Source organism: Heptranchias perlo, chromosome 1 (genome assembly GCF_035084215.1).
Source record: "Heptranchias perlo isolate sHepPer1 chromosome 1, sHepPer1.hap1, whole genome shotgun sequence".
Lineage (NCBI taxonomy): Eukaryota > Metazoa > Chordata > Chondrichthyes > Hexanchiformes > Hexanchidae > Heptranchias > Heptranchias perlo.
The window spans coordinates 65160929-65180476 of NC_090325.1; the positions used below are offsets into that span (position 1 = coordinate 65160929).

A 19548-nucleotide genomic window follows, 5' to 3' on the forward strand; every position below is an offset into this window, starting at 1 on the left:
TACTGTGGCTGCATTATGCACTATCTACAGGATGCACTGCAGCAACTCGCAAAGCTATTCCAAGTCACACACTATCCTGACTTGTACATATACCACTGCTGTTCCTTCATCGTCACTGGGTCAATATGTTGTTATTCGTACCTAACACCATCATGCGAGCACCATCACTCTATGGCCCAACATTGGTTCAAGGAGAATACCCACCACCACCTCCTCAAGGCAGCTAAGGATGGGCAATAAATTCGGCCCTGCCAGCATCGCACACATCCCGAGAATATAAATAAATTCGAACATAAATACTGTAAAATCCCAGTTTGAATAGCTATAAACAATTCCAGGAGAGAACAATAGACCCGATAAGTCTTTTCATTCACACAGGCCCCGTCTATACCAATCAGCCCCAACCCATGCAAATAAGCTATTTCACTGGAATGTGTCTATTGTGAAACGGCCTGTTTACTATTTGCATTTGACTCCACTGTGCTTATTCAAAACATATGGCACATAACTCCTTAGCAATAAAAATCTGAATGAGAAAAACACATTTGGGTTTGGAAGACATTTGTGCAAAAAATCCTCGGCGGAACTTACCAAAATTTAGCACCAATTTCTACTGATCCTGGTCATGTTTTCATTAAAGCATTAAAAATTGGTGGTATTTTAGGTTTCCAGGTTACACTGCAAATAGGTGAATGATTTATGTGAACATGTACATGTATCTGTAAGCATTCAAACAAATCAGTTTTAAAGTGTTCTTTTAATGTGTAAAACTTTTAGCTGATGCAGGAACAACAGGGATACCAAAACAAGTCTAGTTACGGGGGCTCGATCCACAAGGGGAACAAAGAAAGGACTACTAGAAGCTCCCTAAGTGACGTTGTAATTAAAAGTACCATCCAATATGGTACTGAGCCATATAAACCAGAAAGGTCCATGCTTGTGATGATCCTTTCCTACATGTCTCACTGCACCCAGCGCATCTCCAGAAATGGCTTCTCTTCATACTCCCACACAGTCACCTCTGGAGTTCCCAAAAATTTATCATTTGTCCCTTCCTCTTCCTCATCTACATCCTGCCGTCCGGTGAAATCAGCCTCACACGGGGTCAGCTTTCAAACGTATGATAACAACACCTAGTTCTATTTCTCCACCACTTGCCTTGACACACAACCTCTTTTGTGTTCTCAGACTACCTGTCATAGATGTCAGTATTACCTCCAACTGAACACTGGGAAGACTGAAGCCATTGTTTTCGGTCTCTGCCATAAAGTCCACTGCCTTGCCATCAACTGCACCCTCTCCCTGGTCACTTACACATTCAAGCCGTTAGAAATCTGGGTATCCTGTTCAACCTTTGTCCTCATCTACAAATCCCTCCATGGTTTCACCCCACCCTACCACTGTAATCTCCTCTACCCTTATGTTTCTTCCTGTATCCTTCCTCCGAATCTGGCCTTTTGTCCATCCCTCTTCCATTTACCCAACCATTGGAGACAGAGCCTTCAGCTGCCCCAGCACTGCTCTCTGAAGCTCCCTTCCAAAACTCCTCTGCCTCCCTTCACCTGAGGAAGGAGGAAGCCTCCGAAAGCTTGTGGAATTTAAAATAAATTTGTTGGACTATAACTTGGTGTTGTAAAATTGTTTACAATTCCCTATTTCTCGCCACCTTTAAAAACCTTCTTAAAACCCATCTTTTTGACCAAGCTTTCAGCGCGTCCCCCATATATCCCACCATGGCTTACAACCATTTCTTTCATTTTTTTTACTTCTTGGAAGTTTTCTATGTTAAGGTGCTTTGAATTGCAAGTAATTGCTGTTTGTGTGACCTTGCTGCGCGCAAATTGGCTGCCGCGTTTCCTACATTGCATCCATGGCTACACTTCTAAAAGTACTTCATTGGTTGTCATGACCCGAGGTCATGAAAGGCGCTATATGAATGCAGGTACTGGAGGGCTGATAGCAACCATGAAACTGTACCCTGGAATGAGTTAGCACCTATGTTGGTAAGTTGCATGGTGGTGGGAGATTGGGAGAATCCTCATGGAACTTCAGGTCCACTAAATCAAATCTATAAATTGCAGTCAATTTGATAATGCTCTGATTGCTGTTTTTTTTTTTATTTGTTCATGGGATGTGGGCATCGCTGGCAAGGCCAGAATTTATTGCCTATCCATAATTGCCCTCGAGAAGGTGGTGGCGAGCCGCCTTCTCGAACTGCTGAAGTCCGTGTGGTGAAGGTTCTCCCACAGTGCTGTTAGGTAGGGAGTTCCAGGATTTTGACGCAGCGACAATGAAGGAACGGCAATATATTTCCAAGTCGGGATGGTGTGTGACTTGGAGGGGAATGTGCAGGTGGTGTTGTTCCCATGTGCCTGCTGCCCTTGTCCTTCTAGGTACTAGAGGTCGAGGGTTTGGGAGGTGCTGTCGAAGAAGCCTTGGCAAGTTGCTGCATTGCATCCTGTGGATGGTACACACTGCAGCCACGGTGCGCTGGTGGTGAAGGGAGTGAATGTTTAGGGTGGTGGATGCTTTGTCCTGGATAGTGTTGAGCTTCTTGAGTGTTGTTGGAGCTGCACTCATCCAGGCAAGTGGACAGTATTCCATCACACTCCTGACTTGTGCCTTGTAGATGGTGGAAAGGCTTTGGGGAGTCAGAAGGTGAGTCAATTGCCGCAGAATACCCAGCCTCTGACCTGCTCTTGTAGCCACAGTATTTATGTGGCTCGTCCAGTTAAATTTCTGGTCTATGGTGACCCCCAGGATGTTGAAGGTAGGGGATTCGGCGATGGTAATGCTGTTGAATGTCATGGGGAAGTGGTTAGACTCTCTCTTGTTGAAGGTGGTCATTGCCTGGCACGTGTCTGGCACAAATGTTACTTGCCACTTATCAGCCCAAGCCTGAATGTTGTCCAGGTCTTGCTGCAGCGGGCTCAGACTGCTTCATTATCTGAGGGGTTGCGAATGGAACGGAGCACTGTGTGATCATCAGCGAACATCCCCATTTCTGACCCTATGATGGAGGAAAGGTCATTGATGAAGCAGTTGAAGATGGTTGGGCCTAGGACACTGCCCTGAGGAACTCCTCAGCAATGTCCTGGGACTGAGATGATTGGCCTCCAACAACCACTACCATCTTCCTTTGTGCTAGGTATGACTCCAGCCACTGGAGAGTTTTACCTCTGATTCCTATTGACTTCAATTTTACTAGGACTCCTTGGTGCCACACTTGGTCAAATGCTGCCTTGATGTCAAGGACAGTCACTCTCACCTCACCTCTGGAATTCAGCACATTTGTCCATGTTTGGACCAAGGCTGTAATGAGGTCTGGAGCCAAGTCATCCTGGCGGAACCCAAACTGAGCATCAGTGAGCAGGTTATTGGTGAGTAAGTGCCGCTTGATAGCACTGTCGACGACACCTTCCATCACTTTGCTGATAAATGAGAGTGGACTGATGGGGCGGTAATTGGCCGGATTGGATTTATCCTGCTTTTTGTAGAAAGGACATACTTGAGCAATTTTTCACATTGTCGGGTAGGTGCCAGTGTTGTAGCTGTACTGGAACAGTTTGACTAGAGGCACGGCTAGTTCTGGAGCACAAGTCTTCAGCACTACAGCCGGGATGTTGTCGGGGCCCACAGCCTTTGTTGTATCCAGTGCACTCAGCCGTTTCTTGATATCATGTGGAGTGAATCAAATTGGCTGAAGACTGGCTTCTGTGATGTTGGGGATATCGGGAGGAGGCCGAGATGGATCATCTACTCAGCACTTCTGGCTGAAGATAGTTGCAAACGCTTCAGCCTTGTCTTTTGTACTCACGTGCTGGACTCTGCCATCATTGAGGATGGGGATGTTTACAGAGCCTCCTCCTCCCATTATTTGTTTAATTGTCCACCACCATTCACGTCTGGATGTGGCAGGACTGCAGAGCTTTGATCTGATCCGTTGGTTGTGGGATCGCTTAGCTCTGTCTATAGCATGTTGCTTCCGCTGTTTCGCATACATGTCGTCCTGTGTTGTAGCTTCAACAGGTTGGCACCTCATTTTTAGGTACGCCTGGTGCTGCTCCTGGCATGCTCTTCTGCACTCCTCATTGAACCAGGGTTGATCCCCTGGCTTGCTCGTAATGGTAATAGCAGGTGCTACTTTATGTCACAGGCAACTGATTCTGGTGTCATTACCACAGTGCAGTAATGCTTCTGCTCGCTTCTTTCTCAGCTGGGATTTGGATGTTCTAGGATAAATGTATAGTGTTATGTACAAATGTTAAATTCAATTATACTTTATCCTGGGGCGTTGTGCTACATCACTGAGGTTAACTGATCTGGCTTGTGATCATCTTGTGTTTGCATCCTCACAGAACACAACATCCATTGATTGGTCTACATGGTTTTAATCTGCACAGTTATAGTTTGGCATTTTTATAGAACTGTTTTCTCTGATGTTGGTTTTACTGTGGTTCACTTAAGGGAACTTTGTCCCATATGATCTGGAGGTAGTATTTTTGTTTTGAGAACCTGCAGTTTGCAGAGTTGTGCGACCTGTGCTAAGCTCACCTATTGACTCTGTCTCTACATCAGCCCTCTCTACTGTATAGATTCCCTCATACCAATATTAACTTTTCAATATCTCCTAAACACATATCCTGATATGTTTATTTTCCATTCTTGTCTTGTTTGCAGCCAGGTGTCTAAATCTTCTTGTAAAATAATTTCTTCCAGTCCCCCCCTACTTCCCACACTCCATGTTTTGCAATACAGGCATTTTAACCTTCTTTTGCATTTTTTAATACACTACGCCTTTTCCCATGATCTTTTGTCTGCTACCCCTACCTTCACTTTAGTCTTTTCCTTGTTTATAACTCGTCCATTTGATTTTATCTGATTTTTCTGCCTTCTCATCTATCACCAGAGGTCGAGAGACAGTACATGCTGGATTGTTGGCGGGAAGCCTACTGATGGCTACAATGGAGGGAGAGGACCATCTATCCCTTTCTTTTGCCCGTCCCGTACCTGCACGGCTCCTTGTTTTCCAAGTTACGATGTATTAGCAATACGTCCGAGAATCACACAGTAGGAAACTGAAAGGAACCAGAGGGAAGATGAGAATTTTTTTTACGCAGCGAGTTGTAATGATGTGGAATGCACTGTCTGAAAGAGTGGAGGAAGCAGATTCAACAGTAACTTTCAAAAGGGAATTGGATAAATACTTGAAAAGGAACAATTTGTAGGGCTATGGGGAAAGAGCAGGGGAGTGGGACTAATTGGGTAGTTCTTTAAAAGAGCCGGCACAGGCACGATGGGATGAATAACCTCCTTTTGTGCTGTATGATTATATGAAAAGAGGAAAGGGAAGATTTACAGAAAGAGAAAACAAAAAAAGTTAGCGAGATATGGATATGACACCAGTGTGTGAAACCAATTGAAAGAGGGAAAAAATTGAACGTTTGAAGAGCGGCCTTATTAAAATGTGGGAGATGGGCAGTCATATTCAGCAAGAGAGACATTCGTTTTCATTTTTGTGTATGGGGAAAAGTGGGGGGGGGGGGTCAATTAGTTTACTTTAAAACGTTAGAATCATCTGTTGACTCCTATTAAGGAAATAACAGTTTATTTTTAAAAAGCTTTTTACGTGGTGTGTTTTAACGAATGATCAGAGGAAGTATGGTGAGAAAATGGAAGTGACTAAGTGTTTATCTGCCAAGTGCTTTCTAGAAACAGTTCAGATTATTTGGGAAATGTTATTAATTATCCGGGGGGAAGAGGCTCTCCCCTATCAGTTTTCCGACTAACTGTGTACATTACAGGTCACTCTGCTGTTTATATAACGTAACATCCGCTGCCACAGCCAACTTTGGACATCTGCTCCCAGTTAACTCGCTGCACTTGGTGTTTTGCATTTTCCCCCATATTTAGACACAAGTCCCCTCCACGCACGGAAGGACCAGACCTGCACAGCGTCGTGTGCTGATGAATGATAAGCTGTGCAAACCCGGTTTCAGACAAAGGTTTATCTGTTCAGAGCAGCGCCCTGGAGAGACGAGAGAGTTGCGGGCAGCTCATGTCCAAGCCCAAGACAGCAGGAAGCTCTTAGCTGGCAGCGCCCACTCTCCCCGCGTTATGATGCTGGCGAAAAAGATAAATATCAACTTTTACTGGCATTGCATGTATTGCAACTGGCAGCACACCAGGGCCCAAGTGAGTAAGAGGATGGCTATGTATGGGCAGCTGTTTTAGTGAAACGGGATCGGTTCCCATTCCAGAGTAAACATGCTCATAAAAATAAAGTTCGCGCCTGTGGCGCTGGCCTCACGAACACGACTTGGTCTTTTCAGCCCTAAACAGGAATCGCACACTAACACTCTTGAACACGTAATGCCTCACTGACCTACAATTTTCTTAAGTCAGTATGCTCTGTTCTTACACTTGGAGCTGGAGTGTCCGACAGTAATTCACTATTTCTAACACAGAATAGGAACTGAAGGAGGTAACTCATTAGTAAACCTGTTTTTATAGTGCCACACATTTCAGTTACTCGTTTTCATAGCTAATTCCAGTACCACTTGATGTGCCAGGCTGCTGACATTTGGTTCTCATCAACAGTTCTTGCTAGTTGAAGAAACGGACAGGTTAGGATGTGAGTACTAAAATTGACCTCTGCTGCAACAACGAAAAAATAAAGCACCCAATAGGTAAGGCGTTCCGTGTGGAGCCATGTTTGCACCCAATCCTGCACACTCCGAATTAAACTCAACTGCAACACTGGGGCATCACTGACTGGTGACTGTAAAGATGGAGGAAAAGTTAGGGGAATGAATGATCAGACCTTGAAGTAAAAAGAACTGCAAATTTTGAAAAATGGTGGTGGTGGGGAGGGGGCGTTAGCAGAAACTGCAGGAAATATACAGCAGGTTAGACACCATCCAAAGAGAGAAAAGACAAGTTAATGTTTTGTGTATAGTCTCTTGGTCAGAACCCTGATATCTCTTTTTCAGATACTAAGAAACATACTGTGCATTTCCAACAATTACTGTTTTTATATGTCACAAGGTGCACTCCAGGAAGCACCTACTATGGAGCAGTTTCACAGCTGCATTGGTGGAACCCTCAGAGCAGATTACCAATGTGCCCCTCAGTTGGGGATGGTGTACAACATTGGAAGGCCTAACAGAGAGAGAAAATAATCAGAGGTGCGCCTTGCTCTCAACCAAACAAAAGGGGAAGAAAACAATTTCAATAGATAATCTGTTTCGGCTCCTACTGATACTGAAAGGAAATCTCATTGTTCATAGAATGATACAGCACAGATGGAGGCCATTCGGCCCTTTGTGCCTTTGCCGGCTCTTTGAAAGTTATCCAATTAGTCCCACTCAGCTGCTCTTTCCCCATAGCCCTACAATTTTTTCTTTTTCAAGTCCATATCCAATTCCCTTTTGAAAGTTACTATTGAATCTGCTTCCACTACCCATTCAGGCAGTGCATTCCAGATCATAACAACTCGCTGCGTAAAAAAATTCTTTTCATTTCTTCCCTAGTTCTTTATGCCAATTATCTTAAATCTGTGTCCTCTGGTTATTGACCCTCCTGCCAGTAGAAACAGTTTTTCCCTATCTACTATATCAAACATGTCTTAATTTTGAACATCTCTATCAAATCTCCCCTTAACCTTCTCTGTTCTAAGGAGGACAACCCCAGCTTCTCCAGTCTCTCCCCATGACTGAATTCCCTCATCCCTGGTACCATTCTTGTAAATCTCCACTGCACCCTCTCTAAGGCCTTGAAGTCCTTCCTAAAGTGTGGTGCCCAGAATTGGACATAATACTCTATAGCTGAGACCTAACCAGTGATTTCTAAAAGTTTAGCATAACTTCTTTGCTTTTGTACTCTTATGCCTCTATTTTTTGCTGTAAGCTTTTTTAACAGCCTTATCGACTTGTCCTACCATCTTCAAAGATTTTTGTATGTGAACCCCCAGGTCGCTCTGTTCCTGCACCCCCTTTAGAATTGTACCATTTAGTTTATATTGCCTCTCCTCATTCTTCCTTCCAAAATGCATTGCTTCAAACTTTCTACATTAAATTTAATCTGCCATGTGTCTGTCCATTTCACTAGTTCGTCTACGTTCTCCTGAAGTCTGTTACTATCCTCCTCACTGTTTACTCCATTTCCGAGCTTGGTGTCATCTGCAAACTTTGAAATTATGCCCTGTATACCCAAGTCCAGGTCATTAATATATATCATAATATATATCATTAATCAAGAGAGAATCTAACCACCTCCCCTTGACATTCAACGGCATTACCATCGCCGAATCCCCCACTATCAACATCCTGGGGGTCACCACTGACCAGAAACTTAACTGGACCAGCCACATAAATACTGTGGCTACAAGAGCAGATCAGAGGCTGGCTATTCTGTGGCGAGTGACTCACCTCCTGACTCCCCAAAGCCTTTCCACCATCTACAAGGCACAAGTCAGAAGTGTGATGGAATACTCTCCACTTGCCTGGATGAGTGCAGCTCCAACAACACTCAAGAAGCTCGACATCATCCAGGATAAAGCAGCCCGCTTGATTGGCACCCCATCCACCACCCTAAATATTCACTCCCTCCACCACCGGCGCACCGCGGCTGCATTGTGTACCATCCACAGGATGCACTGCAGCAACTCGCCAAGGCTGCTTCGACAGCACCTCCCAAACCCATGACCTCTACCACCTAGAAGGACAAGGGCAGCAAGCACATGGGAACAACACCACCTGCACGTTCCCCTCCAAGTCACACACCATCCCGACTTGGAAATATATCGCCATTCCTTCATCATCACTGGGTCAAAATCCTGGAACACTCTACCTAACAGCACTGTGGGAGAACCTTCACCACACGGACTGCAGCGGTTCAAGAAGGCAGCTCACCACCACCTTCTCAAGGGCAACTAGGGATGGGCAATAAATGCTGGCCTTGCCAGCAACACCCACATCCATGAACGAATAAAAAAATTATATATCATAATATATTAATACTGACCCCTGGGGAACACCACTGTATACTTCCCTCAAGTCTGAAAAACAACCATTCACCATTACTCTCTGCTTTCTGTCTCGTAGCCAATTTTGTATCCACACTGCCACTGCCCCTTTAATCCCATGGGCTTCAATTTTGTTGAGTAACTAGGGAGTGTGCTTTTAAGATTATCCCATTGAGGAAACATTAAACGTAATATGAAATACTTGGGAAATGCATGTTTACAGAACAGAAATCTAAGGATGTCCTGTCTGCTCCCAAAAAACACCAGCAGCGAGACACTATGCATTTAAACAAAAGCCTGTGATTGTTCCCAACCATACTGTCCATCCCAGTCAGGTTTGATAAGAACCCATGCTCATCAACTGTAAATACTGACAAATAACACATGAATCTGGATGTAAATGTTATTTTTGCTGTTAATTTCTCACAGCACAGACTTACACCAAAAAGCCAATCAACACAATATTCTCTTTTTCTCCGAGTCTCTGATAAACATCTCTCACTCCATTAAAGTGTAATTACTGTTAATTGTTTCAGTGCACGGGCAGCGGCCATCAAAAGTTCAAATGGCCGGCTTTCAGTATAGTTTTTACATTTAAAAAGTTATCATTCTTTTAATAAATATGGGTAAGCGACTCCAGTGGTTCAGTTGGTAAACTGGTGTTGTGTGGTACTGAGCTATGGTAGTCCAAGATTTCATCCTTGGTCTGTGCCAAGTTATCTCATCTCAATCAGCAGTACCACTATAATTGAGCATATTGGGATAAAGAGCAGCAAAAGAGAGTCCATCCAGGATTCTCTTCCCTGATCATCATCCAGTTACCTCTACCTGAAAGTGCACATGTAACAACATTCAGTGAGGACATGCTCAGATCCCCTCCCTCCCCCTTCCCCCCACAGTCAACACTCAATGTCCAGGCTCACTCATGATTAATGGTCACTTGGACAAAGGTTCAGAGGGCAGCCAACACCAGTATAACCATTCATCAACAAGTAGTGTGTTGTGTGCAGGAGGGGAGGATAGAAAATTGGAAAGACTAAAAAAAATGGGAGTTTTATTTATCCTTTTAAAATAGCCCATCTACAAACAGATGGCATTTAGTTTATGATCACTGCACATTAATTTATTTTTTAAGTCTCCATTGTGTTTGTTGCTTCTTTCTTGTGGGCCCTCTTCAAAGCTCAAGCCATTCCACAGCCAAGAGGGCTGACGCACGACACGGTCCCAAACCTGTGCCCAAGGTTGGGCTTAAGCCAGTTGTCAAAAAGCACATCGGAAAAGCCTGTGGCAACCTTCCCTCCTACCCTGCAGGGAAGGGAAAAAAACAATGGCTCACGTTCACTGTCAATTCTTTTTAACGGCTTCTGTTCTGAAGTCAGTTACTTAAACTGGGGTACAATTTAATAGGTACTATTGGTACTCCTGTACCTTTCCCTTTGTTTTGTGAGCTGAGAAAGCTGGGCCATTTAATATTATGCTCACTTGGCAGCTATACACACACACAAACATTTCTAGCAGAGGTTGTATTGGCTCGTGACAAGAATTAGGAATCGTATCCACTTTTTTTCTTTCCTAACCCAGGGGTACTTAGGCCAACTACAACGTATTTATATAGCACCTTTAATACAGAAAATGTCCCCAAGGTTCTTCACAGGAGGGGGGGGCGGGGTAGAGGGAGAAAATAAATAAAACAAGTAAAAGGAATAAAAGAATGGATGCTAAAACATGGTGGGAGAGTTCAGAAAGGTGACCAAAAGCTTTGAAAGCAGGCTTTGAAAGATGAGGGGGTGGGGGAGAAGTGAAGAGAGGGACTTGGAAATATATCGCCGTTCCTTCATCGTCACTGGGTCAAAATTCTGGAACTCCCTTCCTAACAGCACTGTGGGAGAGCCTTCACCACACGGACTGCAGCGGTTCAAGAAGGCGGCTCACCACCACCTTCTCAAGGGCAATTAGGGATGGGCAATAAATGCCGGCCTCGCCAGCGACGCCCACATCCCATGAATGAATAAAAAAAATTTCAGAGAGTACAGCCAAGGCAGCTGAAAATTCTGTCACAAATGGTTGGGCAAAGTGATGGGGGATTTTTTTTATTTCTCCTCATTGAGAACTACAGTGAAACTTGTAAATTACAGACACTTATGGGACTGGCATCAGTTGTCTTATTTTGCAAGTGCTCTTATTTTCAAAGTGGTCACTGTATGCACTGATGGCTGCTTCAGGGAGGATTCAAACCTGGATACCGGCAGAGACAGCTGCTACAGGGGTGATTTAAACCTGGATATTGCAGGTGTCTGTTTTTTGGGAGTTTGTACAGGTTTCACTGTACACTGTATTTTCAGTATGTTTGAATGCATTTTTATAGCATCAGAATGAGTTACATTCAAAATTGAAATTCTTCTACAATTGCAGTTTCTGAAACATGCTGTGCCTAATGTGCATAAGTGATGGTTTGATGGCTTCAAACTTGAATTTTCATACATAAAGAGGGACGTAGAAGGAAAATGGTATAATTCCACGGTGTCCTCAGGCCCTGATTGTTTACAATGATTTCCGTTTGTTTTACGCCGGTTTTTTCATTCCAGCAGAGGTGAATGAGATTCTCAGGAAATTGTAGCGTAAATTGCTGCAGCAGGATTGGTGGAAATTTCAGCATAAATTTTGGTGAAACTTGCCAGTTACGTTATTGCAGGAACGTTTGAGCTATTGTGTTATTCTTATGCTTCCTAGTTCATATTGCACAATAATGCACAGATAAGTGAAGTTTGGTTAAGTTCTTATCTCAGGAGTGTAGCCTAACGTGGAGCTTCAAGAATTAAACAAAAACTATATCACAAATCAACACTTACAAAAACCAGTTCGAAGACCACTAACACTGGCCTCCTATTCTTCTGCCTATACCTCTCAAGCTCCAGATATTTTGCACACAAATCTAAATTGGTATCAGAAAGCTTTACCAAAATGCCAATATTTCCTACAGTGTTGCTAATGGTTTTAAAATATTTAACCATTCAACCAGGATTCATAAAAGATTTGTGCTTAAAACTATAAACCCACTACAAAAACATAACTGACTCTGTCTAAATGCAAAGTTTCTTTATTGATGTACACATCACAGTTCCAGCTCTAGATCGCAATCCAGTGAGTTCCGTTTGAAGTACGCCTGTGTGGATGTCAGGAGAGGACAGGATCAATCTCGACTATGATATCCCCTCACAGTCCAACGGCCTGCCAAAACACATGTGAAAATGGCCACTTGGGCTCCTGGCACACATGAAACTGTACCTCAGCATAAGGCACCACCTCCAGAAAAGAAGGGAAGAAAAATGGGGACTGTTGCACCTTCGCACGTCTTATGTATATTAAATACAATAGTGCAACATACACGGTTTTTATTGACATAAGTGTTACGAATAATACATTGTTATTTTGAATACCACAATAAGTTGATGGAGCTATATACCTGAACACAGGTAAAAGTTAGACTGATAAGGGACACGGACAGAAAATTCCCTACACAATCATAAATATAAAATAGTCGCTAATAAATCCAACAGGGAATTCAGGAGAAACTTCTTTACCCAGAGAGTGGTGAGAATGTGGAACTCGCTACCACAAGGAGTAGGTGTTGCAAATAGCATAGATGCATTTAAGGGGAAGCTAGATAAGCACATGAGGGAGAAAGGAATAGAACGGTATGCTGATAGGGTTAGATGAAGTAGGGAGGGAGGAGGCTCGCATGGAGCATAAAGGCCAGCATAGACCAATTGGGCTGAATGGCCTGTTTTTGTGTTCTAGTTTCGATGTAACTCGATGTAACAAAAATATACTGCTCTCAAAGTCCAATGTAAAAGATACAATCAAGTCCATGTTTTCACCATACACGGCTTGCTGTATTATAGGGCAAAATGCCAAAAACGCACACATGAAATGCTAATTTTCTCAATATATTGTAAATTTAATGCTATTATTCCATACTTATTAAGAATTTTCATTAATGGCAATAAAATAAACCAATTTCCCCTAAAAATATTCTTCTCCATAACATTGTGACTATGAATAAAGGGTGGCAAATCACCACCTTTGACATTTTTTGCAGAAATTTCTTTTGTCTTGAAAGCAGAACACAATTTGACTTAATGGAATATGGTTTAACCTTTAAGATGGTGTATACCAAGATTAAATGAATAAAGCATATAAATGCAAATATGCAAACATTTATATCTTACTTTATGCAGTATGCTAGCTTTCAGAGGCTTTTCTCCATCAATGAACTGTATAAACTATAAAGATTTAGAAAACAACAGCACTCAATGCCCCAGTGGGATTAAAAAGTCATTTCACTGTGATTATAATAGGTTTTTAACATAATGGAAGGCCAAAACAAAAGCTTCAGTGATTATCTTTTTCTCAGATCACCGCATTCCCCCCTGCTCCTGACTTCTGCACAAGCCTCTGCCCTATGTTTCTTCCCTATGTTGATGCTATGACAATCAGGTTTTTTTTAATGTTCTGTAATGCTTTGGTCTAATGTGCAACCCCTTCCCAAAAGTATAGAAAATTGGTATGGATATATTGGAAATCCCTGCATCATTTAAAACATGATTATTCATTTTTTTTAAAAACTAATTTTATATCACAGCCCAGAAGGGGAATTTGAACTAAATTCTACCAAAGATGGCATCTTCATTACTAAAATGTCCTCCAGCATTAGTTACATTTTATTTCAACTCAGTAACTAAATAACATAAACCATGCCTTCTCAAATGTTTTCATTATGTTGATACAGGACTTGAATTTAACAATAACTGACATGCAAATTGTTGATGAATAATTTAAGCACATAATCCAATCCAGCAACATGCTGCTAGCAAGGTTTGCAACCCAATGCCTGAACAGTTCAGTATTTAGGCTTCATTTTTGTCTGTCTGAGCAAAGGAGCCAGCCTTATTTTAGATTCAGTTCAGTTCTGTAGAAAATAAGGTTTGTTGATAGTTACAGCTAATAAAATATTTTATCAGGGTGAAAGTGGAAGATATGCTGGGCTATTTCCCCCCCAAATCTTTGCTGCTTTTTTTGAAGAACAAAGACAGTTCTGCAGCCATCAGAACTGATTTATGGCAGCGTTCACTATCAAGTGGCCTGTGTGGTTGGTTGACTGACAACATACAAATGGAAATACACTTGCAGACTTCTGTCACAGTCCCACAATGAATAGCACATTGATTATAACAAAGAAAGAACCCATTTCCACTATTTGTCAAAGTTCTCATTTAAGCTATCCTACAGCAAAAGAAATGGGTGGACAGTGTGGCGAACCCAGTCCTGGTTAAATATATCCACTGCAAGAGCTAATTGCTATGCCATAGACTACAACAATTGTAGAATCAAAATCTACAATTAGTGCAGCAGGGCGTCTCCAGAGCAGAGATTAATCCAATTTCATGGAGATAGTGACATTTGATATGTTTTCCTAAATGTTGTGTATCAGTCTGTAAAACATACCACTTTGTATGTCGATTAACACATTGGGCTGGATGGATATCTAGCTAAGATAAGTACCAATAGAGGTCACAGAATCATGGAATGGTTACGGCACAGAAGGAGGCCATTTGGCCCATCAAGCCAGCGCCGGCTCTCTGCAAGAGCAAACCAGTTGGTCCCACTTGATTGAATGTGTGTAGAACACGATGGATCTTGCACTGCTAAGGAAATCAACTGGTCAGATTAGAAGGTTAGACAGATATTTTGGAGTTTAGCACAATTTACTTTTGGGTGTCAGGAAGGAATGTTGCAGGACCTTCCCTCAGGAGATATAATGGGTTGGGTTGATCGAGAGTGGAATGGCCTTTTTCTTTGACAAGTAATGGCCCCAAGGGCCAAATAACACATTCTTATTTCATGCTTTATGTTCTTATGTGTCCAAAAAAATAAAATAGCAACAATCCCCATTAGCTCCACTATTTTACAAACTTAAAGTTAAACCATGATTTATCCTTATTTTATTGTTCATGACAGGATGACTTTTTCACTTTTGCATTTTCCCCATCCCCTTTATTGGTCAGTCTCTGCCACCTATTAACCTTGGCTAAGAATGTAGGATGGTGACTGGCTCCAAAACATGCACCAATGCTGCTTGGTGACCAGTTACTAAAAAGTGCGCAGAAGCAACTCGTTCCTCCCAATGGTTACTCTCCCACACTTGGGAAAGTGCCTGGCATCCAGTTGATGCGTTTTGCAATGAGAAAGCTGTAATCAGACACTCAATATATGGGGATCACAGAGGTAAATCCATGTCTTATTACTCTAGCAAATTGCATTGTTGCTCCAGTGCATTCTATGTACCATCTTACTGTCTGCACTTTGAATTTCCATTGAGTGATGAGTCATACCAGGAAGCACCCAGGCTCAAAACAGGAACTTCCAGTGATTTTTTTTAGCAATTACTTTTAACTTCATTGCTATAATTTTGGACTTTGTCAACAAATGACCTCGTCTGAACCAACCTTTGTCTTTGCCAATATCACTTCCTTCCTAAAATTAACAGTTAGAATAAAAACAGCTTGCCACTCATCAATTTCTCAGGTCCTGAGCAGGTGGTGAAATAATACTGTTAACAGATATAAAAGTTGAGAATATTATCAGGTTTGAACAGACTAAGGAACATAGAATTTGTTTCCAGTAACTGAAAATGGTACCAGTCTGATTTGATGTAAGTCTTTCTTTGCTGTTGCCCTCTCCGAGCTCAGCTTGACCATGAGACCCACCTCCCACTCCCTCGACCCTATTCCCACCAAACTACTGACCACTCAACTTCCCTTCTTGGCCCCCATGTTAGCTGATATTGTTAATGGTTCCCTTTCGTCGGGTACTGTCCCCATCTCATTCAAATGTGCCGTCATCACCTCCCTCCTCAAAATACCCACCCTTGACCCCTCTGATCTTGCAAACTACCGCCCCCATCTCCAACCTCCCTTTCCCCTCCAAAGTCCTTGAACGTATTGTCGCCTCCCAAATCCGTGCACATCTTTCCCCTAACTCCATGTTTGAATCCCTCCAATCAGTACTGAAATAGCCCTTATGAAAGTCATAAATAACATTCTATGTGACTATGACCATGGTAAACCATCCTCCGCATCCTTCTCGACTTGTCTGCAGCCTTTGACACTGTTGATCACCCCATCCTCCTCCAATGCCTCTCCTCCATTGTCCAGCTGGGTGGGACTGCGCTTGCCTGGTTCCATTCTTATCTATCCAGTCTTAGCCAGAGAATCACCTGCAATGGCTTCTCTTCCTGCTCCGTTACTTCTGGAGTTCCCGAAGAATCTATCCTTGGCCCCCTCCTATTTCTCATCTACATGCTGCCCCTCGTCCAAAAACACAACGGCAGGTTCCACATTACGATGACGACACCCAGCTCTACCTCACCACCACCTCCTTCGACCTCTCCACTGTCTCTCATTTGTCACACTGCTTGTCCGACATCCAGTGCTGGATGAGCAAAAATTTCCTCCAACTAAATATTGGGAAAACTGAAGCCATTGTCTTCGGTCCACACCACAAACCCCTAACCATCAACTCCATCCCTCTCCCTGGCCACTGTCTAAGGCTGAACCAGACCGTTTGCAACCTTGGTGTCCTATTTGACAGAGATGAGCTTCCGACCACACATCTGCTCCATCACCAAGACCGCCTACTTCCACCTCCGTAATATCGCCAGTCTCTGCCCCTGCTTCAGCTCATCTGCTGCTGGATCCCTCATCCATGCCTTTGTGGCCCCAAGACTTGACTATTCCAATGCTCTCCTAGCTGGCCTCCCATCTTCCACCCTTCATAAACTTGAGCTCATCCAAAATTCTGCTGCCCGCATCCTAATTTGCACCAGGTCCTATTCACCAAGCACCCCTGTGCTCACTGACCTACATTGGCTCCCAGTCCAGGAGCACCTCGATTTTTAAAATGCTCATCCTTGTTTTCAAATCCCTCCATGGCCTCACCCTTCCCTATCTCGGTGAACTTCTCTAGCCATACAAACCCTCCAAGATCTCTGCGCTCCTCCAATTCTGGCCTCATGTGCAGCCCCGATTTTATTTGGCAGCCGTGCCTTCAGCTGCCTAGGCCCTAAGCTCTGGAATTCCCTCCCTAAACCTCTCTGCCTCTCCACCCCTCTCTCCTCCTTTAAAACCTACCTCTTTAATCAAGCTTTTGGTCACATGTCTTAATGTCTCCTTATGTGGCTCAGTGTCAAATTGTGTATGATAATCACTCCTGTGAAGCGCCTTGGGACGTTTTACTATTTCAAAGGCACTATATAAATGCAAGTTGTTGTTGTTAATAAAGCAAAGCCCACTGAATTGTTTGCTAACTGGTTGCTGTATCTAAATAAACTATTGTCCGACAGGGATTTTAAAACAGCCGTTAATATTAGTGGACCAATGACTGCTTTGGTTCAATGTAAATAATCAAGGTCTAATATACATAATGACATTTATCCCTGGTTTAGCAACATTTCTTGTTTTAGCAAATTACAATTGAGATCCACTGTTTCTCTGGATAGGTCGGCTAATACGTATTTAAATCCATATTGGAGCAATTAAATAATTTGTTTACTCTTCCTCCTTTTGTAGTCCGAATAGAAGCAATTTTATTCTGCTTGGTCAAGCGAGCTTCTTTACCAATTGACACTGCCAGGAAGCAGAAAAAAACTGAAGAGAGAGAAAAAAAGAAAAAGCTGCACCAGTCAACAACCTAAGGCTGGCCAAAGACTGACACTGAGTAAGCGACAGACCGCGGAGAACGCCTGGATCACATTAATAGACCGGTTCCCCTTGTGATGAGGGTAGAGAGTGCAATTCACAGAAAATGCAACAGCAAACTAATCCAGCTAATACTTCCCCCCCCAGCAATAGTTTATCATCTGCTAAGGTAAGATTTTGTTCTTGCATAGAAACCTGGTGCTAATAAGCTCGTACTGTTTAGTGTTTACCCCTTTGATCAGGATCTGAACACTCTTCACAGATCGCATCCATCCCTCACCTTGTCTCCATTTACCATCTCATTCATTGGGAGTTCAGATAAGCAAAACACGCCATCAGCAACCGAGAGGTCAATGAAAAAGCCGCTCGAAAATACACATCGTACGACGAGTTCGTTAATATTAAAATAGAACCATGTGCAGTCGCGTCCAATATACACAAATGAGCACATTTTAATATATATTTCTACTTACCCAGTATAACACATATTATATCCAAACAAACAAAGGGGACTCTCTGCCTGTCAAACATCTTCCTCCCGCTCTCCTGGCGTGTTGAAGGGTTGACGGTCGCTGCTCTCAGTGCAGCCAGCTTTCTGCAGATGGTCTTTTGAACTTTGCTTGGTTTTTGTCTGCGGCACGATCCCCGCTTTTGGTTCGTGTATGTGTGTGGGAGGAGGAGGAGGAGTGAACGCGGGTTTAAAAGGACGTCTGACAGCAGTCCGTACAAGTTAAAGTATTAACTCGGGGCTGAAGATTAATGGCCGACAGCAGCACTCTCTCTCTCCCTCTCTCCCTCCCCCTCTGTTTCACAGCTGGATAAGGAACCTGGAGCCCGAGACGTGTATGTGATTATTTTCGATATATTCACATATCACCGACAGACACGGTGCGAAACAAAAAAACGTGTCTCTCTTCCCGGTCGCCACCCCCAGGACCGGTGATAATAAGGAGTCGGGGCGATTGCCGGAGAGATTGGGGGGGAGGCGCTGGAACCCTGCTCCCCGCGGCCCCGCACCGCACCGCACCGCCCCGCAACAATCAGACTGTCACAATGGGAAATACAATGCAAGGCTGCGGGAGGAGCGGTCCAAGCGCCGGGCCAGCCCAGCTCCGGCACCGACTACACAAGGCTGCTTTGCTAAAGCACCGCCTACCAAAAACACGTCAGCGCCAACCCCGGCAGTACAAGTCCAAGCTGTCCAGCCCCAGGAAACAGAAAAAGAGGAATGCTACTGCATTCATTGCAAAAATTCATGCACTAGCTTGAGGCTAATGAAACAAAACACCCATCATGGATCTGCATCATGGATGAGTATATAGCTTGAAAGCTGCGTAAGGAACAAAGCAAATGTATTGTACAATTTTTCTGAAGATCTCAATACTGCAGAAAATTGACCTCCTACAGTCCTCCTAAACCTAATAATCTCTAACTAAAAGAGTGTTTATTGTTAACCACTACCCTTGCAGGATGACTGGTGTAATAACCGTTCAATTTCTAGGTGTAAATAAGAGACCTGGACTACGCCCACGCACTGATTTTAAGCAGACAAGATCACGCCCTTGTCTACAGTAAGCAACATCTTGTCGTGAAACACACCATAGAGTCACGCCCTTGTGTACATTAAGCAACATCTTGTCGTGAAACACACCATAGAGAAAAGTAATTTCTGCCATCAGCCCTAATCCTTTTAAAATAATTTTATTACTTTTCTGTACCATAGTGTGCAAGGTCCTAGAAAATCCACAACATCGAGTTGGATTGATA

The 19548-nt window shown here is 43.3% G+C and overlaps 1 protein-coding gene across 2 annotated transcripts in view; it reads right to left on the bottom strand.

Moving 5' to 3' along the window:
* Positions 1 to 18920, bottom strand: part of plpp1a (phospholipid phosphatase 1a) — a 93647-nt gene extending 74727 nt beyond the window's left edge. Inside the window, exon 1 of one of the 2 annotated variants that reach the window (XM_067986026.1) lies at positions 18255 to 18920. In XM_067986026.1, coding sequence (XP_067842127.1) covers positions 18255 to 18312 — 58 coding nt within the window. In that variant the 5' untranslated portion in view covers positions 18313 to 18920. The remainder of the gene's footprint in view (positions 1 to 18254) is intronic. The other variant, XM_067986036.1, reaches the window with a different exon arrangement.
* Positions 18921 to 19548: the final 628 nt, after the last annotated feature.